At 40.1% G+C, this 27,581-nt stretch overlaps 1 protein-coding gene and 1 pseudogene across 2 annotated transcripts in view; one reads left to right on the top strand and one right to left on the bottom strand.

Moving 5' to 3' along the window:
• Positions 1–27,581, bottom strand: part of LOC101177539 — a 48,003-nt pseudogene that overhangs the window by 13,105 nt on the left and 7,317 nt on the right. The gene's annotated exons all lie outside the window — the stretch shown is intronic.
• On the top strand, positions 31–24,432 carry THUMPD3 (THUMP domain containing 3). Its single transcript, XM_030801814.1, has 10 exons — positions 31–314; positions 2,262–2,566; positions 4,147–4,224; positions 8,578–9,054; positions 12,052–12,182; positions 15,673–15,742; positions 18,366–18,481; positions 21,024–21,134; positions 22,098–22,221; positions 22,409–24,432. The coding sequence occupies exons 2-10, from the start codon at positions 2,315–2,317 to the stop codon at positions 22,559–22,561; spliced, it is 1,512 nt and encodes a 503-aa protein (XP_030657674.1). The 5' UTR covers positions 31–314; positions 2,262–2,314; the 3' UTR covers positions 22,562–24,432.

Genomic DNA, 27,581 nt, shown 5'->3' with positions numbered 1-27,581 from the left:
TGACATGACGCATGTGAAGCGCTTACCCACTGCTCGGCAAGGGGAAGCACTCTCTAAACGTTAGCAAATACCATGGTAGGGGACAAGGCCCCTGACTCTCCGCTTTCAGCTTGCTGAAGATCCTCAAAACCAACAGCACACAGCTTCCAGCGCATGCTCCTTTCCTCACGACCTTGTGCGGGAACTCGCCGCCAGCGCGGAGCCACCGTGACTCGTAGCCTGACTTCCGTTTCCGGGGGCGGCTTCCGGCGGCGTGACCTGACCGCAAGAGGCCAATGGAGTGCGCGAGCTGAAAGGGTCTTCGCTGGCGGCCGGTAACTGGCGGCGGTTGGGAACGGCCGAGTGTGGCTCTTCTGGTGTTTCAGCTTGGGGAGAGAGGGGCGGGCCTCCTCTTGCAGTTGAGGCCGGCGCCGGACCGGACTTCAGCCGGGTCTCGTGGCGGAGCCCATCTTGCTCTCTCCCAGGCCTTTACCCACTCCCTAGGATTCCCGGGGCCCTGTCGGTGGGAGTTGGGAGACGTGAGTTCCCTTCCATTCTGCGCCTCTCATTGGCTCTCTGACCTTGTGTGGAACGCGTCCTTTAGCTGACCTCAGCTGCCTTTTTTAGAAGATGTAGATTGTATTCACAGTGACTGTCAGCTTTTTAACGGCGGGAACTGACGTAGTGTTAAACACTGTCGTGTATCGCTGGCATAGCACAAGGACATTATAGGTATTCTGTAATCAATATAAGTTTTTTTGAGTCACAGACCTTTTGAAAATCTCGTGTAAGCTATGGCCCCTCCACCTCTCTAATACTTCCCCCGGCCCCCGCCCCAAGCACACACAAAAGCTTATGCATAGGAAATTTGTTTTACTATTTCGGATTACTTCCAAGATCTCTCTCCTGATGCCCATCTATGGATCCCAGAGCCTGGCAAGTAGTAGGCGTTTGAATATTTGTAATCATTAGGTAGTAAGTGTACAGTTAGCCATTTTTCTTTTTTTCTTTTTTTTTTTTTGAGACAGGGCCTCACTGTGTCGCCCAGGCTGGAGTGCAGTCCTCCCACCTCAGCCTCCCAAGTAGCTGGACTCCAGGCGCCCACCACCACGCCCAGCTATTTTTTGTATTTTTGGCAGAGATGAGATTTTGCCATCTTACGCAGATTGGTCTCGAACTCTTGGCCTCAAGCGATCTACTCGCCTCAGCCCCCCCAAGGGCTGGGATTACAGGCAGGAGCCAGTGTGCCCAGCCCAATTAATCATTTTTAAATGCATGAAATGCTGTTTCACAGGAGGGAAGAAGATAGCCTTAATAGGCTATCTTATTAAACTTATTAATATAAGTTTTAATTATTGGCCTAGCCATGTACTACTCTCACTTGTCTCCTAACAACTCTAGGAAAGAGGTATTACTTAATTCTCACTTGTCTCCTAACAACTGTAGGAAAGAGGTATTACTAATTACTTAATTACATTTGAAGGTTTGGGAGAATTAATTTGCCATAAGTCATTCAACCTATGATGGTGGAGGCAAGAATTCAAACCTGTATCTGTCTGAAACTCCAAAAGCCCCATATTATTATTATTATTATTATTATTATTATTATTTATTTTATTTATTTATTTTTTTGAGACAAAGTCTTGTTCTATGACGCAGGCTGGAATGCAGTGGCGCAATTTCAGCTCACTGCAATCTCCACCTCCCGGATTCAAGCAATTCTCCTCCCTCAGCCTCCCAAGTAGCTGGGATTACAGGCTCCCACCACCACGCCTGGCTATTGTTTGTATTTTTGTAGAGAGGGGGTTTCACCATGTGGGCCAGGCTGGTCTTGAACTCCTGTCCTCAGGCGATCTGCCCGCCTCGGCCTCCCAAAGTGCTGGGATTACAGGTGTGAGCCACCACGCCCAGCCAAGCCCTATATTCTTAACTAACCATGTTCTTAACATCTAGATGCAGAAATGGATTTGAATGTGATCTGTAGTTTCTAATGTAGTTATGAAATGGCTTTTGTCAACATGGGTTACCCCAAAGCAAACACTGCATGCTATGGAAATACTTCTTGTCTCTTTTTCTCCCATGGTATCTGTATTGCTTCTTTAATAATAACATCATGTTTTACAGCCTGCACTCTGTGCCCATGTTTATTCAACCCTTTTTACTTTGGTGACTGTTTATCAGCTGTGTTGCCTTGTTCTTCCTGCCCTCCAGAGCCCATGTTTTTAATTATAACTGAAATATGAGATGACAATATTTGGGCTTTATTCCTTTTTCTTTTAAAGGACAGTACTGCTTTTAAAGAGACAGTGTTAGGGATCTCGGAAGCACAGCCAACATGTGTGACATTGAAGAAGCCACTAACCAACTCCTAGATGTGAACCTTCATGAGAACCAGAAGTCTGTACAAGTGACAGAAAGTGACCTCAGAAGTGCATCTGAGCTTCTAGTCACTATTGGAGCCACTGTACCTACTGGCTTTGAGCAAACAGCTGCAGATGAAGTGAGAGAGAAACTTGGGTCATCATGCAAAATCAGCAGAGACCGTGGCAAGATATATTTTGTCATTTCAGTGGAAAGTCTGGCACAGGTTTGAATGAAGCAATATTTAAAATAGTTTTCTAAGTTGATCATTTTATGGTTACTTTTCATTTTATAGACCCTTCTGGAATCCTTTCTGATTTTCATTGCTGTGCCCCAAATCAGGTGATTTTAAAGTTACTGCATTTTCTATTGAGTACTGATTTGTAATTTTGACTGTAGTTTCAGTATCCCTTAGGACCAGAAGTGTTTCAGATTTTTGGAGAGGGGCGGGGGGAGTTTTGGAATATTTGCATTATACTTGCCAGTTGAGCATTTCTTTTTTTTTTCTTTTTCTTTGAGACAGAGTCTTGCTCTGTCACCAGGCTGGAGTGCAGTGGCGCGATCTCGGCTCACTGCAACCTCCGCCTCCCAGGTTCAAGCGATTCTCCTGCCTCAGCCTCCCGAGTAGCTGGGACTACAGGCATCCACCACCGCATCTGGCTAATTTTTGTATATTTAGTAGAAGCGGGGTTTCACCATCCTGGCCAGGCTGGTCTTGAACTCCTGACCCCGTGATCCACCTGCCTTGAACTCCCAAAGTGCTGGGATTACAGGCCCGAGCCACTGCACCCAGCCTGCCAGTTGAGCATTTCTAATCTGAAAATCCGAAATGCTGCACTGAGCATTTCCTTTGAGCATTGTGTTGGGGCTCAAAAGGTTTCAGATTTTTAGATGTGGGCTGCTCAACCTGTAGTAGGACTGCTACATTTTTAGAGGTGATCTAGTATTTCTTGAGGATTGAATTCACCAGAAAGAATACTGTTCAACTTAAGAAATTCTCTAAGTATCTCAGTATTTACTTCAGCATCTAGCAGATGTTTAGCCTTTGGTGATGAAACATAAAAGAGATTTTCCTTTTAATGTGCATCAAAAATTCTTGCTCAGAAGTAATTAGGACTCACTCAAGGTAAAAACTGAAGGTCAGAAAACTGCAATCTATCATAAAGCTGATATATCTCATTACCACATAAGCAGTGAGAGGGCAAGGATTGTTGTCTATTTTTTTTTTCCAGCAATATATCCCACGCTCTTAGTGTCTGGCATATAGTAGGTACCCAGAAAATATCTGTGGGATGAATTGGTAAGCAAATGTTTTCCATCCAATATTTTAGCCAATACCCTCAGCAGCTTTGTGAAGATAGACACTATTATTATCCTCATTAATCATTAGGCTTAGGACACATAAATAATTTCCCCAGGGCCACTCAGCTCGTAATCACAGAACTGGAGCTCAAATCCCCTGCTTTTAACCATTGCAGCATACAGTGTACCATAGAAAGTCATCGAGGAAATATGATAGAGCCCACCTGAGTGGCTTCACCTTTCTCTTCTCCCACAAAAGGCGTGTTGCCCACAAAACACTTCATGCTTCTCTCTTTCCATCTGCCGTTTTTCCCCTTCTCTAGGGGAAAGCTGATTGGTAACCAAAGAGATGAGAAACTAGGGAGATGGGACATTTTAAAAATACAAAATATAGTTAGTAGCTGCTTTAAAACTATCATTCCTAATTTTTTAAATACTTAATTGCTGATAGCTTGTGCTGTTCAAAAGCTTTCTCAGAAATGTGTTTCTTTTTTTTCCACCCAGGTTCATTGTCTGAGATCAGTTGATAACTTATTTGTGGTGGTTCAGGAGTTTCAAGATTACCAGTTCAAACAAACAAAGGTGAGCTATCCTAAACATGGTGGCTGATTTTTGGCTGTCTTCCACAAAGAGATTATTTCCACTTTTCATAATCTGTGAAAATTTAGCATTACTGTGGCCTTTGTAATAGAGAATACTGGGAGGCTTTTACAATAAAATCTAGAGTTTTGCTGACAGTGTATCCCAAATGATGTTTTTTAAAAATTAGTATTGAAAACCATTAAAGTTTATAAGAAAGAAGAAAACACATTGTTTTACTTATAAAAGATATAAACCTTAGATTTGCTTTGCTTTTACATATATTTAGTTCCAAAATAGAATTGCTTCCAGAACATGAACCAAAGAACAAGTGACAGTTTGTGTCTTCTACAAATAACACTTCCTCGCCATCCTGCTTTTGCTCTGCTTTCTTCTCTTTCTTCATTTTTTGAAATAAAGCCAAAGTAATATCTAAATACTCCTTCAGTTGTTAGGACAACAGCTTTGTCTCCAATATGTATTTAGCGTCTGAATCCTAAATATTCAGCTGCTGCCTAAGCTGAAGGTTGAAAATAGATTGCAGCAAGGCTTTAGGTTTTTTCCACACTGCTTTTTGGTTGGGTTTCTAGAGTTAACCGCTTAAAAACATTTTTCTATCAGTTTTACGTATCTTAGAAATAATCTTTTTAAAAACAACTGTGATACGCTACGTAATTGTCTAACTTTTATTTATTGGCAAGCATGTTGATTTCCAAAACTGGTTATTCAAACACCAGTCAAAGTTGTATGAACCCCTAGCCTAGAAAAAAATAAGACCAGACCTAAAAGAAGTCAGACTTAAGAACCTGTTGTGGTGGCTCACGCCTGTAATCCCAGCACTTTGGGAGGCCGAGGCAGGCAGATCACGAGGTCAGGAGATAGAGACCATCCTGGCTAACACAGTAAAACCCCATCTCTACTAAAAGTATAAAAAATTAGCTGGGCGTGGTGGTGGGCGCCTATAGTCCCAGCTACTCGGGATGCTGAGGCAGGAGAATGTCGTGAACCCAGGAGGCGGAGCTTGCAGTGAGCAGAGATCACGCCACTGCACTCAGCCTGGGCGACAGAGTGAGACTCCATCTCAAAAAAAAAAAAAAAGTCAGACTGAAAATAGATAAAAATTGTATTAAGTAAAAATCTAACTTTTAGAAAAGCTTAAAGCATTCTAATGAGTTCTCTTAAGTATTCAGATGATAATCATGAATTTATTAGTCCCCACCTCCCTCTTTTAAAAAATATTGAGATGGGGTCTCACTGTGTTGCCCAAGCTGTTCTCAAACTTCTGGGCTCAAGTGGTCTTCCCACTTAAGCCTCCCAAAGTGCTGGGATTACAGGTGTGAGCCATTGCACCTGGCACCCATTCCCCACCTCCACCCCCACATTTTTTTTTTTTTTTTTTTTTTTGAGACAGTCTTGCTCTTTTGCCTAGGCTAGAGTGCAGTGGCACAATCTCAGCTCACTGCAACCTCTGCCACCCGGTTTCAAGCAATTCTCCTGCCTCAGCCTCCCGAGTAGCTGGGACTATAGGCGTATGCCACCATGCCTGGCTAATTTTTTTTTTTTTTTTTTTTTTTGAGACGGAGTCTCGCTCTGTCACCCAGGCTGGAGTGCAGTGGCGCAATCTCGGCTCACTGCAAGCTCCGCCTCCCGGGTTCACGCCATTCTCCTGCCTCAGCCTCTCCCAGTAGCTGGGACTACAGGCGCCCGCCACCACGCCCGGCTAATTTTTTTTGTATTTTTAGTAGAGACGGGGTTTCACCGTGGTCTCGATCTCCTGACCTCGTGATCCACCCGCCTCGGCCTCCCAAAGTGCTGGGATTACAAGCGTGAGCCACCGCGCCCGGCCTAATTTTTGTATTTTTAGTAGAGACAGGGTTTCAGCATCTTGGCCAGGCTGGTCTTGAACGCCTGACCTCGTGATTCACCTGTCTTGGCCTCTCAAAGTGCTGGGATTACAGGCGTAAGCCACTGCGCCTGGCCTCCATCTGCCTTTTTAAAAGTATGAACAAATCTGTGATTTATATGGGTTTTTAAAAACTAGTTAATACATGTATTTGGAGCAAACTTGTAAAGACTGAATGGACACAGAGTGAAAAGTAAGTCTTTGTTCCTATATCCCCATACTATGCAGATCCCTCCTTGGAGGCAACAACTATTACCAATTTCCTGGGTATTCTTCTGGAGATATTTTACGAATAAATGTATTTTATTTACACAAATGAAAGCATAGCATACATACTTTTCTGTGCTATGCTTTTTTTTCATATACAAGTTGAGTATCCCTTATCTGAAATACTTGGGACCAGAAATGTTTTGGATTTTTGTTTGCTTTTTGAAATATTCTGGGTTGGGCGTGGTGGCTCACACCTGTAATCCCAGCACTTTGGGAAGCCAAGGTAGGTGGATCATGAGGTCAGGAGTTTGAGAGCAGCATGGCCAAGGTGGTGAAACACCATCTCTACTAAAAATACAAAAATTAGCTGGGTGCAGTGGCAGGCTCCTGTAATTCCAGCTACTCTGGAGGCTGAGGCAGGAGAATCACTTGAACCCGGGAGGTAGAAGTTGCAGTGAGCCGAGATCACGCCACTGCACTCTAGTCTGGGCAACAGAGCAAGACCCCATCTCAAAAAAAAAAAGAAATACTCTGAGGATGGAACCTATGTATAAGCCCAAGATTCATTTGTTTCATATATATGTTATACGAATAGCTTGAGGGTAATTTTATATGATTTTTAAAATAGTTTATACATGAAACAAAGTTTGTGCACACTGAACCATCAGAAAGCAAAGGTGTCACTATCTCAGCTACCTGTGTGGCATCATGTTGGCACTTCAAAAAAATTTTAGCTTTTGGATTTTGGACTTTGAGATTAGGAATGTTCAACCTATATGTTGGAGATCCTGGCAGTATCATTGCTGGAATTGGCTGCGTATACTCCATTGTTTGGCTGTATCATAATTTAACCAGTCCCATTTTAGGGCGTAAGGGTTTTTCACATTCTTTTGCTATGACAGTGGTGCAACAAATACACTATGTAAATTCTTGTACATATTCAAACTGAGTGTCATCTTTGTGTTAATCCCATTGATACTTATTGATAATGACAACTGTTTAGTCTTAGTTTTGTCATGCTTATACTTTTTGCTTTTTCTTAATTTGAAAAATCTTTACATTATATCTTTACTTTTTTCATGTGCCTGTGTTTTCTAATAGTTTGGAAGGTTTGTGTGTGTGTGTTCTAGCTGTTACCTTTGTAACTACAGTTCGAGATTATCTACCTTATCTACCATATATACACAGTATTTTTTGAATCCCTCCTAAAAGCAATGATGAAATTGGCATATTTATACTTTTTTCCTTTATTTTTCAGTTATTTTTCTTAGTGTTCACCCTTAAACCTTTAAATATACTTACATTTTATTTATGAGCTTTAACTTCTATCCTTTGACCTCTGGGTATAAGAGATGAGGGTATCAGTATGCCCATTTACATGCCAGTTTGTAACATTTACCTTCTGCTTTATAATCATGATCCCTACATTTGTTTTCATTTTAGTGACATAATTAAATAGATTATAGGCACATTATTTGTCCTTTTGTTATAATTTGTATCTGTTGAATGGCATGAGTTCAGAAATGTTTGTCTTTCACCTTTATATTTGGCTATAGTTTGGGTGTAAAATTTGGAGTTAGGCTTTCTTTCCTTAAGAATATTGTAGTCAGTGTTCATTCTCTTTTGTAAAAGATTTATTTTTTGAGACAGGATCTTGCTCTGTTATGTAAGCTGGAGTGCAGTGGCGTGATCATAGCTCATTGGAGCCTTGACCTCCCAGGCTTAAGCAGTCCTCCCATCTCAGCTTCCTGAGTAGCTGGGACTGCAGGCACGTGCCACCATGCCCAGTTAATTTTTCTATTTTTTTGTAGAGACAGAATTTTGCCATGTTGCCCAGTCTGGTCTCAAACTCCTGAGTTCAAGTGATCCACCTGCTTCAGCTTCCTAAAGTGCTGGAATTACAGGCATGAGCCACCATATCCAGCCCAGACTTTTTTTCTTGTCATTATTTCCCAAACAATACAGTATAACAACTATTTCCATAGCATTTACATTGTATTATCAGGTATCATAGGTAAGATAGAGATGATTTAAGGTACTCTTGAGAAGATGTGTGTAGGTCATATGCAGACACTATACCATTTTATATGAGGGACTTTTGAGCATCTTTGGGTTTTGGTGTCTTTGGCGGTCCTAGAACCAGTGTCCTCCATGGATACCAACTGTCCGTAAGCAAAATAGAGGTTTATTTGTTTGATTATAGTGGTAAGAAATGAATGAATTTCTTTCTCTGTCCTTTACAGGAAGAAGTTCTAAAGGATTTTGAAGACTTGGCTGGAAAACTCCCATGGTCAAACCCCTTAAAAGTGTGGAAAATTAACGCCAGTTTTAAAAAGAAAAAAGCAAAGCGCAAAAAGATAAATCAGAATTCAAGTAAAGAGAAGATTAATAATGGACAAGAAGTCAAAATCGATCAGAGAAATGTTAAAAAAGAGTTCACTAGCCATGCTTTCGATTCTCATATCTTAGATTATTATGAAAATCCAGCCATCAAAGAGGACGTATCAACGTTAGTAGGTGATGATTTGGCATCTTGCAAAGATGAGACTGATGAAAGCTCAAAAGAAGAAACTGAGCCTCAAGTGCTGAAGTTTAGAGTCACATGCAACAGGGCAGGAGAGAAACATTGCTTTACCTCAAATGAGGCTGCAAGAGATTTTGGGGGTGCTGTTCAAGATTATTTTAAGTGGAAGGCTGACATGACCAACTTTGATGTGGAGGTAGGTATAGGCTCTGACTGTGGTGATTGAAGAATGCTGTCACAGATTTGTAGAATTTTCAGACTAACCCAATGTTATGCACAATTAAATTGAGGAAATAGTAGGGTGTGGTTAAGAAGAGCATAGGCTATGGAGACAGATTTAGATCCAAATTTTGACTCCACAACTGTATAACTTTGGACTAGGTAGTCTCTGAGCCTCTGTTTCAAATGGAGCCAATAATATTATGTACCTTTAAGGTTATCCTGAAGGATAAATGAGGTACATTTAAAATATTTGGTGCAATACCTTGCATACACTAAGTGCTCCATAGATGGAAGCTATCAAGGTTGAGTTGTCTGTTTTCTTTTTCTTTGTTGAGACAGAGTCTTGCTCTGTCACCCAGGCTAGAGTGCAGTGGTACGATCTCAGCTCACTGCAGCCTCCACCTTCCTAGTTGAAGTGATTGTTGTGCTCAGCCTCCCAAGTAGCTGGGGCTACAGGCACATGCCACCACACCTGGCTAATTTTTGTATTTTTTAGTAGACTTGGGGTTTCACCCTGTTGGCCAGGCTGGTCTCAAACTCCTGTAGTGATCTGCCTGTCTTGGCCTCCCAAAGTGCTGGGATTATAGTCGCACCTGGCCTGATTTCTAATAGAGTACTCTTTTACTATATTGTGTGGACTTCCATATTATAAAATTCAACCAGAATTAAAATAGTTATTTTGTTTTTGTGTGTCTTGGTTGCAGAGCTTTGCTACTGAAAAAATAAAATAAGGCTGGGCGCAGTGGCTCATGCCTGTAATCCCAGCACTTTGGGAGGCCGAGGAAGGTGGATCACTCGAGGTCAGGAATTTGAGACCAGCATGGCCAACATGGTGAAACCCTGTCTCTACTAAAAATACAAAAATTGGCCCAGTGTGGTGGCACACTCCTGTGGTCCCAGCACTGGGGAGGCTGAGGCAGGAGAATCACTTGAACCAGGGAGGTAGAGGTTGCAGTGAGCCAAGATCATGCCACTGCACTCCAGCGTGGGTGACAGAGCAAGACTCCGTCTCCAAAAAAAAAAAAAAAAGTCCATTTTTTAAACAAAACAAACCCTGACCACCTCAAATCAGGACATCATTGCTAATACTCATCCTAGAGTCAGCTCTCCTCTTTCTTAAATTCTGCTAGATTTCCAAAGCGAGGTACCTCATTTTAGTATATTTACTTTCCTTGGTCTTAATCCTCTTTTATCTAGGTGATTGACATGTGAACCATAGGAACTAAAGTCTTTAAGTCTCTGACGGCTTAAAACATCTCTAGCAGCTGATATATTTACCAAAGAGCCAATTTCTGTTGCTTTTGGGACACTTGAATCTGGGGCAAGTCACTGATTCTTTCTAACTTTTTTGTGCATGTCAAATCAGGAGTCTAATTCCCCATTCCTTTTTTTCCTCATATACTGCCATGAAAATGAATAGGTGGCTCACACCTGTAATTCCAGTACTTTGGGAGGCCTTGGCAGGCAGATCGCTTGAGCCTGAGAATTCGAGACCAGCCTGGGCAAAATAGTGAGACCCTGTCTCTAGTAAAAATAAAATAAATTTTTTTAAAAATAAAATGAATAGGTTAACTAGAACAGTGATGTCTAAAAGTTAGCAAGGTGATTCAGAGGACAGTTTCTGGAGCCGTGCTGCATTGGTTTAAATCCCAGAGGAGGCTGGGTGTGGTGACACACACCTGTAATCCCAGCACTTTGGGAGGTCGAGATTGGAGGATTGCTTAAGGCCAGGAGTTCAAGACCAGCCTAGGCGACATAGGGAGACCCTGTCTCCACAAAAAAAAAAAAAAAAAATTAGCTGAGTATGATGACACAGGCCTGTAGTCCCAGGTACTTGGGAGGCTGAAGTAAGAGATTGCTTGAGCCCAGGAAGTCCAGGCCACAGTGATCTGTGATCATGCCACTGCACTCCATCCTGGGCGACAGAGTGAGACCCTGTCTCAAAAAAAAGGGAATTCCTGAGGAGCTGTCTTTGTGCCTCAGTATCCTCATTTATAAGGGGAATAATACCTAGCTTAGGGGATGTGAATATGAGATGAGGCCATGTATGTAAAATGTGTAGAACAGTGCTTTGCATTAGGAAGTGCTGTATGAGTATCAGCTGTGCTTCTGCTGTGGTTAAGCTCAGGAAGTCTTTCGGTGAAGGATTGGGGAACATTTTAGTTTAGTTTAGTTCACTTTTGAGACGGGGTCTTGCCGTATCACCCAGACTGGAGTGCAGTGGTGCAATCGTGGCTCACTAAAGCCTTGACCTCCCAGGCTCAAGCTGTCCTCCCACCTCAGCCTCCCGAGTAGCTGGGACTATGGGCCTGTGCCACCGCACTCAGTGTAATAAGACTTTTCATTTGAGACTTTACCAATTTTTAAAACATTTTTGTTGAGATATACTTTGCACCCCTTAAGTACACAAATCTTAAGTGTACACTTCAGTAAGTTTTTACTTATAATACACGATGTGTAAATAGCATCCAGATAAAGATACAAAGTATTTCCAATACCTCGGGCTCCCCTTGCCCTTTCCCAGTCAGTACCCACTCAAGGCAATCACTAATCTGACTGCTACCACCAAAAATTAGTTTTGCCAATTTTTGAACTTCATATAAATGAAATCATATAGTATATAGTTATTTTCGTTCATTTTAACATCTATTATTTTCTTTTAATTCACTATGTTTATTGGCTACAACCAGATTTCACCCCAATTTTTATAACACAAACATATTTTGAAGACTTAGAGGTTTTTTAATATGTATTTTTTAAATGTCTTAACTTTTTAGACAGTTCTGGGCTGTGGTGCGCTATGCCGATCAGGTGTCTGCACTAAGTTTGGTATCAATATGGTGACCTCCCAGGAGTGGGGGACCAACAGGTTGCCTAAGGCGGGGTGAACCGGCCCAGGTCAGAAAAGTCTTACTACTAAGTGCAGTTTGAACAATCCTAAAACTATTTTGTCTTGTTCACTTTACTATAGGTTCTTTTGAACATCCATGATAATGAAGTCATTGTGGGCATTGCATTGACTGAAGAGAGTCTCCACCGAAGAAATATAACACATTTTGGACCTACAACTCTTAGATCAACTCTTGCCTATGGGATGCTCAGGTAAGAAGATGAGTTTGCCATCCAGCTTAAAGTGGCACCTTGGTTTGAATATTCCCTTCAAAATACTGATTTGTGTGTGTGAGTGTTTGAGGTACTATGTTGGAATGTAGTGGATAAAGAATAGAATGGAAAGCTAATGATTTATTTCTTTCCCTTCTATCCAATATTGACTCCTTGTGATCTGAAAATACTGCTTAATAGGTGGCTCAGTTTTCTTTATTTCTTTTTTTGAGACAAAGTCTCACTCTGTCGCCCAGGCTGGAGTGCAGTGACGAGATCTCAGCTCACTGTAACCTCTGCCTCCTGGGTTCAAGCAATTCTCCTGTCTCAGCCGAGTAGCTGGGATTACAGGTGCCTGCCACCATGCCCAGATAATCTTTGTGTTTTTTTTAATAGAGACGACATTTCACTATGTTGGCGAGGCTGGTCTCAAATACCTGACCTCAGGTAATCCACCCGCCTCGGCCTCCCAAAGTGCTGGGATTACAGTTGTGAGCCACCGCGCCCAGTTTTCTTGATTTTAAATTGAGAGTAATAGTTTTCACCTGCCTCTTGAATGCGGTTACCACGTTTCTGTTTAGCAAGGATATGTGTGTTGGGAGATAGAGCAAATTTTGCTGTTTCATTTCTGTGCAGTGAAAAAGATGAAAGCAGAGATTTTTATGTGTATAATGTGTAAATGAACAGAAAGAGCTTTTACTTATATTTTTAAGCTTTATACTCACAGCAACTCAGGAATCATCCTAGAATTTTTTACTTTTCAGAGTACACGACCTATCTTTCCTTCTCCTTTGCCCTTCTCTCTTTTATTGGGTGCTTCTTTTCACCACTTGAAAATGTTTATTTTCTCTAAAGCTTCTGTTTTCCAAATGGCAAAATGGATTTGATATGAGACTTAAAGGATTATTAGTGAGGATTAAATGCTGAAGCATATGCAAAATACCTATTATGTACAGTGCCTGGTATGTCCTGGTAGTTAAGTCCAGTCATGCATCACTTAATGACAGGGATACATTCTGAAAAATGTGTCATCACACAATTTCATCATTATGCGAACCTCATGGAGTGTACTTATACAAATCTAGATGGTGTAGCCTACTACACACCTGGGCTATATGGTATCTCCTATTGCTCCTAGGCTACAAACCTGTACTGCATGTTATTGTACTGAATATTGTAGTCAGTTGTAATGCAGTGGTATTTGTGTATTTAAACATAGAAAGGGTAGGGAAAAATAATGGTATTATAATTACTGCATTCATACATTTGGTCCACCATTGATTGGAAGGTTGTCATACAATGCATGACTGTATTCCTTCTCTTCCAATCTCTCTTTTTTTTTTTTTTTTTTTTTTTTTTTTTTTGAGACAGAGTCTCGCTCTGTCACCCAGGCTGGAGTGCAGTGACGCGATCTCGGCTCACTGCAAGATCCGCCTCCCGGGTTCACGCCATTCTCCTGCCTCAGCCTCTCTGAGTAGCTGGGACTACAGGTGCCCACTACCATGCCCGGCTAATTTTTTTTTTTTTTTGCATTTTTAGTAGAGACAGGGTTTCACTGTGGTCTCGATCTCCTGACCTCGTGATCCGCCCACCTCGGCCTCCCAAAGTGCTGGGATTACAAGCGTGAGTCACCACGCCCAGCCCTTCTCTTCCAATCTCTTATCTTCCTAACATATTAATTCAATGACAATAATAGAAAATTGGGCCCATTTGATAAAGGAAAATCTTCTAGTCTTCGTTAATTTAACAAATATGCATTATCTACTGCAAGGCATATGGTAGAAACCAGGGATACAGAGAGGGTGTTATTTTGCGTGCAAATTTAAAACCTAAGTAATCAAGTTTAGGATAAAAAAGTGATAATTGTGCCAGAGAGGGGTTTATTGGAAAGATAAAGAGAAATCTTGGGGATTCTACAGAAAAACTGAATGTCGGTTCTCAAGAAGGGTAGGAACCACATCTTGGAAAACCACCAGAAATGTAGGCAGCCATTTTTATCTCCCCTTAGAGCCTGTGGACTCTTGTCTCTTCTCATCTACATGCTTTCTCATCTAAATTTATGTATTTCCAATTCCAAAGGACCAACCCACACTGCCTAGGGCTTTTAGCTCTTTGTTCCAAATTCCTGGAAGAGAGGATCTGATTGACATTGTTTTGGTCAGATATTCACCCCTGACCATCAGGAATGGCTTGGAGTACAGGGTGCTTACCCCCTCAAGAGGGTTGCCAAGGATTCTGTTGCCATATGTTGAGGAGTAGGAACAAGGAGATAGAGCAGGACCAATGTTACAATAAGAACCCACTATTAACCCCGAAGAATCTGTCTTGTGAGGGACATAAGTAGTTATCATACATGCGATAAGTCCCACACCAACACGTGAAAAGATTAGAAGAACAAGAGAAGGGAAGAAACCTACTGACCTGTTTCAGGGTGGGATGCTTCATAAAGAGGATAACAATTAAGCCACTAACAGTAATGCCTCTAATCTTGAATCTGTTATCTACTGGTTTTGTGTCCCTGGGCAGGTAACTTCATGTCTCCTTGCATCAGCTTACCTTTAAAATGAGAATAATGATAATTATCTAACAGGGTCCTTACTGAGGATTCCGTGAGATAATGCATGGAAAGAGCTTAAGTCCATGCCCAGCAAATACTAAGTGCTCAAAGTAAAGCATTTTTTTCCTTTTTTTATTACCTAGTCCCACAGAGCAATTTTTTTATATCAAGATTATCTTTAAATTCAAAAGGAAAGGAATACTGAATGTCCCATTGCCAGTAACCTTATATTGGTGCATGTTTGACTTGAGACATTTTTCAGTCTTTTTAATGTAATACAGGTTTCTGTTGAAAACAACACTGTTGTCTAAAAGTATGCATGAGCTTGTGTGTGTGTGTGTGTGTATACGTGTGTACTTTAAGATGTCTGCAAACTAAATTTCATCTGAGAGTGAAATGGGATTTTGGAAGATAGTCAAAGGAAATTTAGTTATAATGATTTTTTTTCCCAAGTAATAGAATATACAGTCAACGTATCATTACAAATTTATTATTTATTTATTTATTTTTAAGACGGAGTCTTGCTCTGTCACTCAGGCTGGATCTTACATGATCTTGGCTCACTGCAATCCCCGCCTTCTCGGTTCAAGCAATTCTCGAGTCTCAGCCTTTGTACTAGCTGGGTTTACAGGCACCCACCACCATGCCCAGCTAATTTTTTGTATTTTTAGTGGAGACAGGGTTTCGCCATGTTGGCCAGGCTGGTCTTGAATTCCTGACCTCAAGTGATCCACCCATCTCAGCCTCCCAAAGTGCTGGGATTACAGGCGTGAGTCACCGTGTGCGGCCACAAATTGATTTCTAAAATATGTGTAGATTGGTGTTCCTTCAGGCTAGTGTGATAGGTCCTCAATCTTAAAGCTTCAGGAATCATCAGTATAGAAGCCTCAGCTTTTGAGTGCGTCTTCACATAGGCTGTTTTCTTTTCTCTAGGCTCTGTGATCCTCTACCTTATGATATAATAGTTGACCCAATGTGTGGAACTGGGGCAATACCAATAGAGGTAATCATATTTCTTTAGCTTTTAGATAAGAGTGATACATCCAGAATATTCTAGACCTAATGGGCAAATTAGACATAATGAAATGTCCATGGTTGGATCAGCGGACCCAAGAGTTTTAAAATAATTAACGATAGAAAAGTTGGAACTTTTTTGTAAAGAATGTAACTACTTATTTCAAAGAGCCATGTGCCACTGTACTAGATACATTGTTAGTGACATCTATTCACTAGATTACAGAGGAAGCTGAGAATTACAAACTGCTGATGAGTCCTCTTTGTGTAACAGACAAGCTGGTAGACTTGAATGGGAAAAGATAATTGAAGGCATAAGCATAAACTTGAGGAAGGCAATTTTCTTCTCTGTAATCCACTTAAGTTCCTAGAGGCAATAAGTATAGTTGTAAAAAGGGGAAACTTATGAACATTACTTGGATTTTTTAGGAAGTCTAACAAGCTTAATACCAAATGCTCCTAAATAGTTTTCAAAATTACCATGATATTGAGAGGACTCATAAAAATTGTGTAAAGCAAAGCAAGAAATGGAAAGGCATTTTCTAAATGGAGAATATTTCACAGTAGATTCCCCTTGAATAATCAGTATCATCTATATGTTTTTAAACAATTTAGAAGAGGGAGCTCCCAGTAAAATCACTGAAGTTTGTGTGAAACATAGTAGTTCTTCTGTATAGTATACTGACAGCCAATTTGAATAAACTGCAGGGAGACACAGCAGATTATATGATTGGGTAGAAACTGGACAGATGAGCAAGTTCAAAGCAAGCCTACAAGGGGAGAAATAATCCAAACTGTAATTAGAAAATGATATCTGTGTTCTGGGAGTTAAAATCCAAGACTGAAATCATAGAAGTCTACATGTGACTGTGTTCCGTGAGAGCTAGAGAAATTACTGTGGCGTAAAGAGACTGCACAGTAAAAACCCAGTCCTTCTTGTGGCCAAGAAGCATTCTGGGAACAAAGCGGAGTGTTTTTTTTCTAGTATGAAATCATGATATGTGTATGAAATAGCAGGTAAGGTCACCGCATGTCAAGAAATACACAACAGAGCTCCGCGTAAAAATAAAGGTCGAAAAAATTAAAACATGAGGTTTGAGCCATTTCCATGTAAGAGTAGACATGCAGATGTCAATGTAGAAAACCCTAAGCTGATATATGATCAAAATAAATAAAATTATGAAGAAATTGACAAGGTATATATAAAGATTTGTTCACCAAAGTATAAAATACTTGATCTAGAATACTTTTTTTTTTTTAATTTAGAAGTGTTATACTATAAAACCCAATTCTTTCCAATGCTGAAAATCTGAATAGGTTTAGGAGAAAAAAAAAAGAATATTTGGGAATCGGAATCACTGAGAGTCCTCCTCAAACTCTAGGTCCCCTCTACATCCCCACCCACCCAAAATTCTGGGATACTTCAACTTCCCTTTTGTTTGACATCATCGTAGGATTGTAGACAGGAGTATGTTATCACCCTCAAGTGTCTGGGCAAAAGAAAAACTTAACGAAGCGCTGCACTCATGGATGAGAAGTATGTTACTGTTCACAAAGGAACACAAAGGTGTTTGGTACTCACCCCTAAGCAGAGGCAGACCTTTCCCAGCTTTCATGTCAGAAACCTTCTGTTATTCTGCATAGAACATTGTTCAGGCCTAGGATCACATGTCACCTCATTCCACAAATGATATGTGACAGCTTGGTATTTATGTTCTGCTGACAGGTTTTTTATAATTACAAAATCCTTCCAGTGATATGGTGGTTACCATTCAAAAGCCTATCATACAAAGGAAATTGCATTTTACTATTATTTTTTTTGACCTGGGGTCTTGCTCTGTCAGCCAGGCTGGAGTGCAGTGATGTGATCTCAGCTCCTTGCAACCTCTGCCTCCCTGGCTTAAGCCATTCTCCCACCGCAGCCTCTCAAGTAGCTGAGACTCACGTGCACACCACCACACCCAGCTGATTTTTGTGTTTTTGTAGAGATGGGCTTTCACCATATTCTCAGGCTGGTCTTGAACTCCTGGGCTCAAGAAATCCTCCTGCCTCAGCTTCCCAAATTGCTGGGATTTCAGGTGTGAGCCACCATGCCCAGCTGGAAATAGCATTTTATTTTGCAATTCTCAAATATATCAGATTATGTAAACTCCCACAACCACAAATTTCAAATATTTTCAAACTGCATTAACTTAGAATTTATTTAGTGTGCCAGACACTGCTGGATGAGCAAGTGAATAAAATACTAGACCTCAGAGAGCTCCCAGGTTAGTTGGGAGGCATAAAGGGGAAGAAATAATTAACCGTAGAACAAGTGCACTGGCAGAGGTACGTACATACAAAGTGCTTTTGGGAGGGGCACATGCGACTGCTTGGAGAGTTAAGGTTGATATTGAAAGGGCATGAGGTTTGAGCTGGGTCTTAAGAGATGGGTAGAGGTTCAGCAAGTAGAGAAAGAATAAGAGGGCATTTTCAGCCACGGAAATAGCACAGTTGACAACATGCAATGTTTTGCCACTCTAGAAAAGCACTGGATTGTCTTTGTTTGTTGACAATTTAATCATATTTTACAGTTTGCTACTTTTGTTTTAACATATACTCTTATCTTTTAGGGGGCTACTGAATGGTCTGACTGTTTCCATATTGCTGGTGATAATAATCCACTGGCTGTGAATAGAGCAGCAAATAACATTGCATCTTTATTGACCAAGAGCCAAATTAAAGAAGGGTAAAAATTTAAAAGATTTCTTAGCATCTTTTAGAGTTAGAGAATAACTTTTTATATAGACTTTATGAATTAAAACTCCCAGTGCATTGTGACATCATTGTAACCAAAATGAATACACTATGAGACTCCATTTACATTTTTAAAGTTTATTGAAAATAATTTATATTTTAAAAACATTATTTTAGCTATAATTTCCCCACCATATGCAATTTTTCATTTCTGTCTTATTCATATGTCTTTTCCCCCACATATTGGAAGAATATTCTATAGACTCAATTTCACAAAATTTTAAACAGTATATTTTTACATAGGCTTCTTTTTTGCTTTGGGTACAGGGTCTCATTTTGTCACCCAGGCTGGAGTGCAGTGGCCTGATCATGGCTCACTGTAGCCTCAACCTACTGGGCTCAAGCAATCCTCCTGCCTTGGCCTCCCTAGTAGCTAGGAATACAGGCATGTGCCACCATGCCCAGCTAATTTTTTAAATTCTTCATAGAGATGGGGGTCTTGCTGTTTTGTCCAGGCTGGTGTCGAACTCCTGGCCTCAAGAGATCCTCCCGCTTCAGCCTTCCAAACTGCTGGGATTAGAGACATGAGTCACCACACCCGGACCATAGTCTTTTAAAGTCACTACATAAATTCCATCATATAGAAATACTGCAGTTTATATAGCCTGTCCTCTATTTTATTACTAAGTTATTGGTTATATATTTCATTGTCTCTCTAATTTTTTAGGACAGTGCTTCTCAAACATTAATGTACATGTGAATAACCTGGGAGTACTGTTAACACAGATCTGACTCAGTAGTTTGGGATGGGACCTAAGAGTCTGCATTTTCCAGGAAACTCCGGGACAATGCTGATGCTGCTGGTCTATGGATCAACATTAAATCCTTTTACGTGTATTAAGACAAGTAGTTGGAAGGCTTCAATTTTCTTAAATATGGATTTGTTTTATTGTGATGAATTAATTTTGAATGGTTGTTTCATATTTATTGAGGGTTTTTATGAGCCTAGTATATGGCCAGTCTTTTTTTTTTTTTATTAAAACTGATAAACATTTAAACAAACTTTCTTTTCTAGCTTCTGAATATTTTATCTTGTTTGTACCTACACTGTCTGTTCAACCTGTCCTTTTTTTTTTTTGAGACGGAGTCTCCCTCTGTCGCCCAGGCTGGAGTGCAGTGGCTTGATCTCGGCTCACTGCAAGCTCCGCCTCCCGGGTTCATGCCATTCTCCTGCCTCAGCCTCCCAAGTAGCTGGGACTACAGGCACCCACCACCATCCCCAGCTTATTTTTTTTTTTGTATTTTTAGTAGAGACGGGTTTTCACCATGTTCGCCAGAATGGTCTCAATCTCCTGACCTCATGATCTGCCCACCTCGGCCTCCCAAAGTGCTGGGATTACAGGCATGAGCCACCGTGCCCGGCCTCAACCTGTACATTTCTATCCATTTTACTTTGGTTTTTAATATTTTTCGCCTTTTGTGCAGTTATTGGTATGCGGTTATAATACATATTTTATATGTACTTTTAAAAATTATGTAGTGTTTGCTTTTATTGTATTTTTTTCTTAAGTTCTTCATTAAATGTCAATTAAATCCTTAATTTCTGCTGATAACCTTTGACTTACCTTCAGTTCTTAGCCTGTGCGTTATTTTGTTTCTTAAACCAGTTGCTTTGCCTTAATGGGGAGGATTTAAATCCTTTGTATTTATTATTATTCATTCTGTCTTCTGTCATCTATATTTTTTTATCTTAACTTTTTTCTTAGTCTTGTTTTATATAGCATGGCACATATATTTCCTTTTGGTTTTTCATCTTGAAACAATTACATATATATTTGCCAATTTTACTATCTGTTTTTCTTTTAGGCCTCCTGTTATTACTAGTTTTACAAACTTTATTCTTCAGATATGTCACCCCATAATCTTTTCTTCAGTGTTTTTTTTTCCAGTGTATGTTTTATCAGCAACTTAAATTTTTGTATCATCGGTTATGTAATTTACTGCTTCAGCATTGTTTTTAAAGTTGTCTTTTGCAGTTCTCTGCATGACAATCATGTTTTCAGTTTGTTTCCCTTTTTTCTGAGACAGGGTCTTGCTCTGTCACCCAGGCTGGAGTACAGCGGCACAATCCTAGCTCACTGCATCTTCTGACTCCTGGGCTCAAGTGATCCTCCCACCTCAGCCTCCTGAGTAGCTGGGACTATAGGTGTGTGCCATCATGCCTTGCTAACTTATAAAAAAGTATTTTAGAGACAAGGTCTCACAGTGTTGCTCAGCTGGTCTCAAATTCCTGGACTCCAGTGATCCTCCCACCTCAGCCCATGAAAGTGCTGATTATAGGCACGAGCCACCATGCCCAGCCTGACCTTCTATTTTTTACCTTTGTGCCACTTCTTAAATTTCGAATAGGTTGATATTATCACTGATATCCTTAGCATTTTATATTTTGCTGTAGCAGTCTCTTTTCAGAAACAAAAATTGTAACAATTTTATGCTTCACAATATGTTGAAGCACCTTTCCTTTGTCCCCACAGCAAACCATCCTGGGGCTTGCCCATAGATGCTGTTCAGTGGGATATCTGCAATCTGCCATTGAGAACTGGCTCTGTGGATATTATTGTAACAGATTTGCCATTTGGAAAAAGGTGAGAATTGGTTGGGTTTTTTTTTAATGAATTTTACTTTCACTTGTTATAGTAGTACCTGCTTGTCTTCTAAATATGTCATTATTTTCCTTGTGTTTATTCTAAGTCAGGAAAAAAATCTTGAATTGTGGCAGGCTTAGCAGAGCTATTTTTCACTTAACAACATGATGGATTCACCCATTATGTTTCTTCTGAGAACTCAGGAATGTATTAACTACATTTTGAATCCTGACCGTCATAGGAGGTTCATTTTTAAATTACCTGTAATTCACTTTCTAGCCCATTCTTGAATTATATATCTTACACAAAAAGGTGGTAGAAGACTTGGTTCTGATTCTGTTTCTCAGCATAAATGATTTTTTTTTTTTTTTTTTTTTTTTTTTTTGAGACAGAGCCCCGCTCTGTTGCCCAGGCTGGAGCGCAGTGGTACGATCTCGGCTCACTGTAACCTCTGCCTCCCGGGTTCAAGGGATTCTCCTGCCTCACCCTCCTGAGTAGCTCGGATTACAGGCACGTGCCATCATGCCGAGCTAATTTTTGTATTTTTAGTAAAGACGGGTTTTCACCATGTTGGCCAGACTGGTCTCAAACTCCTGACTTCAGGTGATCTGCCCACCTCAGCCTCCCAAACTGCTGGGATTACAGGCATGAGCCACCAAAACACCCGGCCTAAATGATTTCTAATCATTTGTTTGGTTTATATAGTTTGACTGCTTATTATATATACTAAGAGGACAAGTCATATAACTAACACAGTTGTCCAAAAAAAATTTTTTTGATTCAGAATTCTAAGCAGTTTACTAACTCAGCTTATTTCATTGACATGTAATGGCAAAGGTCTGGTTTCTAAAACTACAGCTATTTTTCATGCCTCAGGACGCATGAAACTGTTTTTGTTTCATGTAGTCCTTCTATTTTGTATCTTTTGCAACAGTGTTTGACTCATGAGACCTTCTATTATAGGATGGGATCCAAGAAGAGAAACTGGAACCTTTATCCAGCTTGCCTACGGGAGATGAGCCGTGTCTGCACACCTACCACAGGCCGAGCTGTGCTACTTACTCAAGACACAAAATGCTTTACCAAGGTGCTATACACATTAGCTCAAAATTGCAGCCTGTGGCAACTTTGGGATCTGTTTGAGATTTGGGGATGTTTGTTTGGATAAGATTTGTTTTCTCTTCCCCTGAGGTTTCTTATCTGGCAGTTAAGAATCTTGGCTGATGTAAAAGTAAATTGTCAACCTAATTGTTATGCTTTTGGTGTGTACACAGGCGTTATCTGGAATGCGACATGTATGGCGAAAGGTGGATACAGTCTGGGTGAACGTTGGTGGTCTTCGTGCTGCAGTTTATGTTCTGATACGTACACCTCAAGCTTTTGTTCATCCTTCAGAACAAGATGGAGAAAGAGGAACTCTTTGGTAATGCAAAGAATGAAGATGACTAATAGTACTTGTACTTCCCACGACTGGAAATGTTAGCATAAAAGAACTTGGAGAGAAAAATAGTATTAACAAAAGTGCAGTCTGCACTCTTTAAACCTGTTTAAGGCTCTTCATCCTGGTTAGCAAAAGGTGTGAATGTAATGTGATGAAATTTAAGTTTTATGAGAGCAGGCACAGTGGCTCATGACTGTAATTCCAGCAGTTTGGGAAGCCGAAGTGTGCAGATCACCTGAGGTCAGGAGACCAGCCTGGCCAACATGGTGAAACCCCGTCTCTACTAGAAATACAAAAATTAGCCAGGTGTGGTGGCGGGCGCCTGTAATTCCCAGCTACTCAGGAGGCTGAGGCTAGAGAATCACTTGAACCCAGCAGGCGGAGGTTGCGGTGAGCCAAGATCACGCCATTGCACTCCAGCCTGTGCAACGAGCAAAACTGTCTCAAAAAGATTTTATAAGAAAGCAGAGCTTTTCCTTGAAGCTCTTTTGAAGTGGTAGCTTAATTAGTATTTTGTTGAAAATACTTTAAATTAGGTGTCTAGTGAAAAGCCTACTAAAGTGCTGTGAGATTGGGGTTTAGAACATTTTATTTTCAGGCTTTATGGCCTATTTTCCATTGTGTTAAGTGCAAAACTACCCTGGCCCAAAGGAAGGGCAGAGAACATAATTACATCTTAGGCCACATTTCATTGTCTTTGCAGCTTTGCTAATCCAGTTGCTCAATTTCTTTACCTCAACCTGAAGGCATGAAGCATTATTACATTTTGTGAATGGTGTTCAGCCTGTAAGACGAAGTCTCACAAGACCTATAGGAAAGTTTACCATCTGCCTTAAATATTAAAATATCCATCTGTTATTCACATTAATACACAGAATGAAAATAGAGATCTAGGAATTATCCAAGGTACTGCAAAAATACTGTTAGTATAGAACATTTCTATTTGTAAATAGCACATACATTGATAGATGGGGTATGGGACCAACAAACCAAATTAAAAGAAACTGTTTTTCTTTCAGTACACTAAGGTGTGTGTTTTCAAAACCAAACACAAGCCTGTCAGAGTATTTGTTGGCTAGTTTCTTAAAAGGCCAAGAGAAAAAAACTGATGCATCTTTGGAAAACTTTTAATTTGGGAGTTATGTGAGTTGTTATTTTCTCCTGGATCACGATTCACATTTGCTTTTCTAGTTGCAACAAGTCCTTCTTGAGCGTTTTGTGGAAAATGGTGCTTCCCTGGAACAAAGAGTAGTTGAGGTTTTTTTGTGGAACTCATCATAGTATTGTTTATTTTGGAGCCTCTGGCTGCATTCAGCATAGATTTTCAGTATCCTATTAGTATTATAATAGTACTCCTCTTAATACTTTTTGATGTCTCCATTGAGAATAAAAGGACACAATACTTTTGAAAGAAGAGTTCACATTAGCAGCACAGCCAGCAATCCTCATCTGGTTTCTCTGATCTCCTACCCCACACTTCATAATGAATAGGAAATGTTTATGAAGGTTTTATATCCTAGACTGGCCTTTTTACCACTATCAGAATTCACAGCTGCTTTATTTATGGGCTGAACACAAAACTTTTCACCTGGTGGGAGAAACCATTTAAACCTCAAATTAAGCAACCCACAGAACCAGGAAGTTCAAGGACCATGTCTGTTTTCACCGTGATGTCATCCCCCCCCCCCCCCCCCCGCCCACACTAAGGGCAGGGTATCCTATCTGCCAGAGTGGGTATTTGTTGAACACACGAGTATTTTTGCCTATTAGCTTAGTTTTTAAGGAAATAATTTTTGACTTGATTCATCATAGCTTTAATCCTGTTAAATACTACAATAAAAATTTGACAAGACTGATGCAAATATGTAGTGGGCAATAGTTTGCCATCTTCTTCCCTAGTATGGTGTTTTTCAATCTGGTGATTAGAATAGGCAGTGGGCTATAAGCAGGATTCATGAGGCTTGGAGTTGAGTTATATGTGACACTGCCGCCTATTCATTGTGTGACCTTGGTTTTAACCTTCAAAGTGGGTCTCCTGGACTAAAAGAATGTGAAAAGATGGGGAAATGAATCTGTAATCTAAACACGGAATGACTCAGTTACAGACCAGACATATTGTTACTGGGAATGAAAAAGTCAATATAATTGAGGGGAAAAAAAATGTAAATATTGAGAAAGATTTTACAAATCTAATTGGGGAAGATAGTTATCTCCCAATACTAGAGTGTACCAGAGTGCTTTTAAGGGGGAACATTTGGTTACCCTTATTTCTTTAAAAATGGCAGTTTAGGAAATTCTGCCCTAACTGTAGGCCCAATGTCAGATAGGACTCAGGTCTCCACTGCGAGGACCAAAATGTTAAGTTGAAGACTGAAAATGGGAAAATTTGGAAATGTTTGTGGAACCTGAAGTACATTAAAGCCTCTAAGCGCTTCATACTCGTTAACAACAGGCATAGAAAAAAGATATCCTTATTCTCAAGCATAGCCTTTTCTAATAAGTTCATGTTAGATGACATGAAGTTTAGTGAGGAGTGAAAATCTATGAGGAAAAACATGAACCATTCTACTCTGGCAAAAGTTCAGGAGAAACACCATAGGCCTGTATACCAAATTTTATAACATGTTGAATAATGTGATAAGTATCACATTGCTTATGAAAGGCTTTCCTGTCACCCCTTAATACTTTTGTCTCAGGCTAACATGTTTGTTAACGAGTTACAATGCTGAAGTTAAGGAAATCTGCTTCCTGTCCTAGCATGCCCATTATCCCAGCCATACAGGTTTAATACCAGGAGTCACTTTAACTCCATGAAGTCATTCAACAGGTACTTGAGTATTTATATTTACTATATGCGTTGTGCTAGAGTAGCCATTTCTTAAACCTTGTGGCCTCAGAGAATCTCTTCACATTCTTAAAGATTGAGGGCCCCAAATCACTTAGTATTTTACCATATTAGAAAGTAAAATATTTAAATATTATAGCAACAAACGCATATTTTTTAAAAAAAATAGGTGCATTGTTTTACATTTTGGCAATTCAGTTTCCCTAAATGTCTGCCTTAAATAGAAGACAACTGAATTGTTTCTTTTGCATTGGTTACAATGTTACTAGCAGTTTTCTATAATCTCATGTATTAGTCATTAGGAAAATATAGGTTCACTGAGTTATGTAAATCTCCCAAATGTTGGCCCATTTTACTGTATAGTACCTAAAATATCATTGGCCGGGCACAGTGGCTTAAACCTGTAATCCTAGCACTTTGGGAGGCCAAGGTGGATCACCTGAGGTCAGGAATTCAAGACCACCCTGGCCAACATGGTGAAACCCCATCTCTACTAAAAATACAAGAATTAGCCGGGTACAGTGGTACGCGCCTGTAGTCCCAGTTACACAGGAGGCTGAGGCAGGAGAACTGCTTGAACCCAGGAGACAGAGGTTGCAGTCAGCCAAGTGTCCCCCCCCAAAAAAAAATTATTTTCAATATCACTATCTCATGAAGTATTGGGAAGCTGTCAAGTTCCTGGTATTAGGCACAAGTTTTCCCAAAATTCTGATTTTGACTCAACGTTCGGATTTTATCATTGAAAACAATTGCTGTCAGTTGTTAGGCTCCAAGGAAATAGCAGATAATTCAGCTTACATGAGTGCTTTTTCTTGAGACAACCATTTCAAAAAGTTATGTACTGGAGGATTTAAGATTTAACAAAATGTCACTGCTTTCACAAGGACATTCTTGAGTGAAACTGGTTTTTTTCTTTCGTGGGGGTTCACACCACAAATGCATGGCAGTGAAGAATAACTTAGTTTGATACCACTGCCTCAGTTTGTGCCAAGGTGCCTGAAGTTTTACTTTTACCTACTGTTGCCTTATCACCACTCTTATGTCAACATATAGTTTAGGATAAACCATGAGATTTTAAGAAGTTATTCTACACTTGCATTACTTCACGACATGTGTTTACTGCCAAGCTTTCACGTAAGAGTATCTTTAACTAGTTGATGCTGATGCCTGGCAAATACAAGCCAAGTAACAAGTCCAGCCACGTTCATGCATGCATCCATTTATAAGGTATTAGCACAGTCAGCCCTCCATATCCTCAGGTTCTGCATCTGCAGATTCAACCAAATGTGCTTGAAAATATTTGAGAATATTTAATACAACAATAGTACAAATATAAATACACAATGTAACAACTATTTACATAGCATTCACATTGTATGAAATATTATAAGAAATCTGGAAATTATTTAAAGTATATGGGAGGATGTGTGTTAAGTTGTATGCTGATACAGCGCCATTTTATGTAAGGGACTTCAACATCCTTGGGTTTTGGTGTCCTTGGCGAACGGCCAGCAAGAGTGGGGTAGTGGTGTCCTGAAACCAATCCTAAGGCAAGGGACAAATGTATACTTCTACAGATGAGATATTAACTCAGAATCCATGTCTGCACACACATCTTTAATGACAAGTTGCTGTTATCACTCAACAGTGGCACTACTATGATCTTTTACTTACACTTCAGCCAGCAGAGATATTCAGCAATGTGAGATTTTTTTACGTTTTTCAGCTATTGTGTATGTTTCTAGTGTATAATAAAGTAACTTATCTTTTAAGATACTTAAGTAGCTTTTTCATTTGCAGCTTTAAAACCTGGTTTTTTTTGTTTTTTTCAGTAGTGGCATACCTGCATTAAAAAGTAATGCCTTACCAAAAAAAGCACTCTGAATGATTGGTTTCAAAATGATGCCACAACATAGGTGGCACCAGCACTATTCAAAATCATTCCATTCCCATCTCTAAAAAAATTTTTGGCTGGGTATGGTGGCTCACGCCTATTAACTCAACATTTTGGGAGGCCCAAAGCAAGATCACTCAGGGCTAGGAGTTGAAGACTAGCCTGAGCAACTAGCCTGAGCAAGATCCTATCTCAAAAAAAATTCGTTTTCAAATTTTCTTAAAAGCGCAGGCTTGGTGGTGCATGCCTATAGTTCCAGCTACTCAG

The sequence above is a fragment of the Nomascus leucogenys genome, chromosome 21 (genome assembly GCF_006542625.1).
Source record: "Nomascus leucogenys isolate Asia chromosome 21, Asia_NLE_v1, whole genome shotgun sequence".
In the NCBI taxonomy this organism is placed as follows: Eukaryota; Metazoa; Chordata; class Mammalia; order Primates; family Hylobatidae; genus Nomascus; species Nomascus leucogenys.
The sequence above is the reverse complement of the archived record's forward strand: the minus strand, read 5'-3'. Positions and strand labels throughout refer to the sequence as shown.

What these genes read in the sequence shown, in the direction of transcription:
- THUMPD3 (XM_030801814.1), top strand. Translation starts at nt 2,315, where the DNA reads ATGTGTGACATTGAAGAAGCCACTAACCAACTCCTAGATGTGAACCTT. An exon ending in CAGTGGAAAGTCTGGCACAG is followed by an intron (nt 2,567 to 4,146) that starts GTTTGAATGAAG and finishes TTTTCCACCCAG; the next exon opens with GTTCATTGTCTGAGATCAGT. An exon ending in GATTTGCCATTTGGAAAAAG is followed by an intron (nt 21,135 to 22,097) that starts GTGAGAATTGGT and finishes CTTCTATTATAG; the next exon opens with GATGGGATCCAAGAAGAGAA.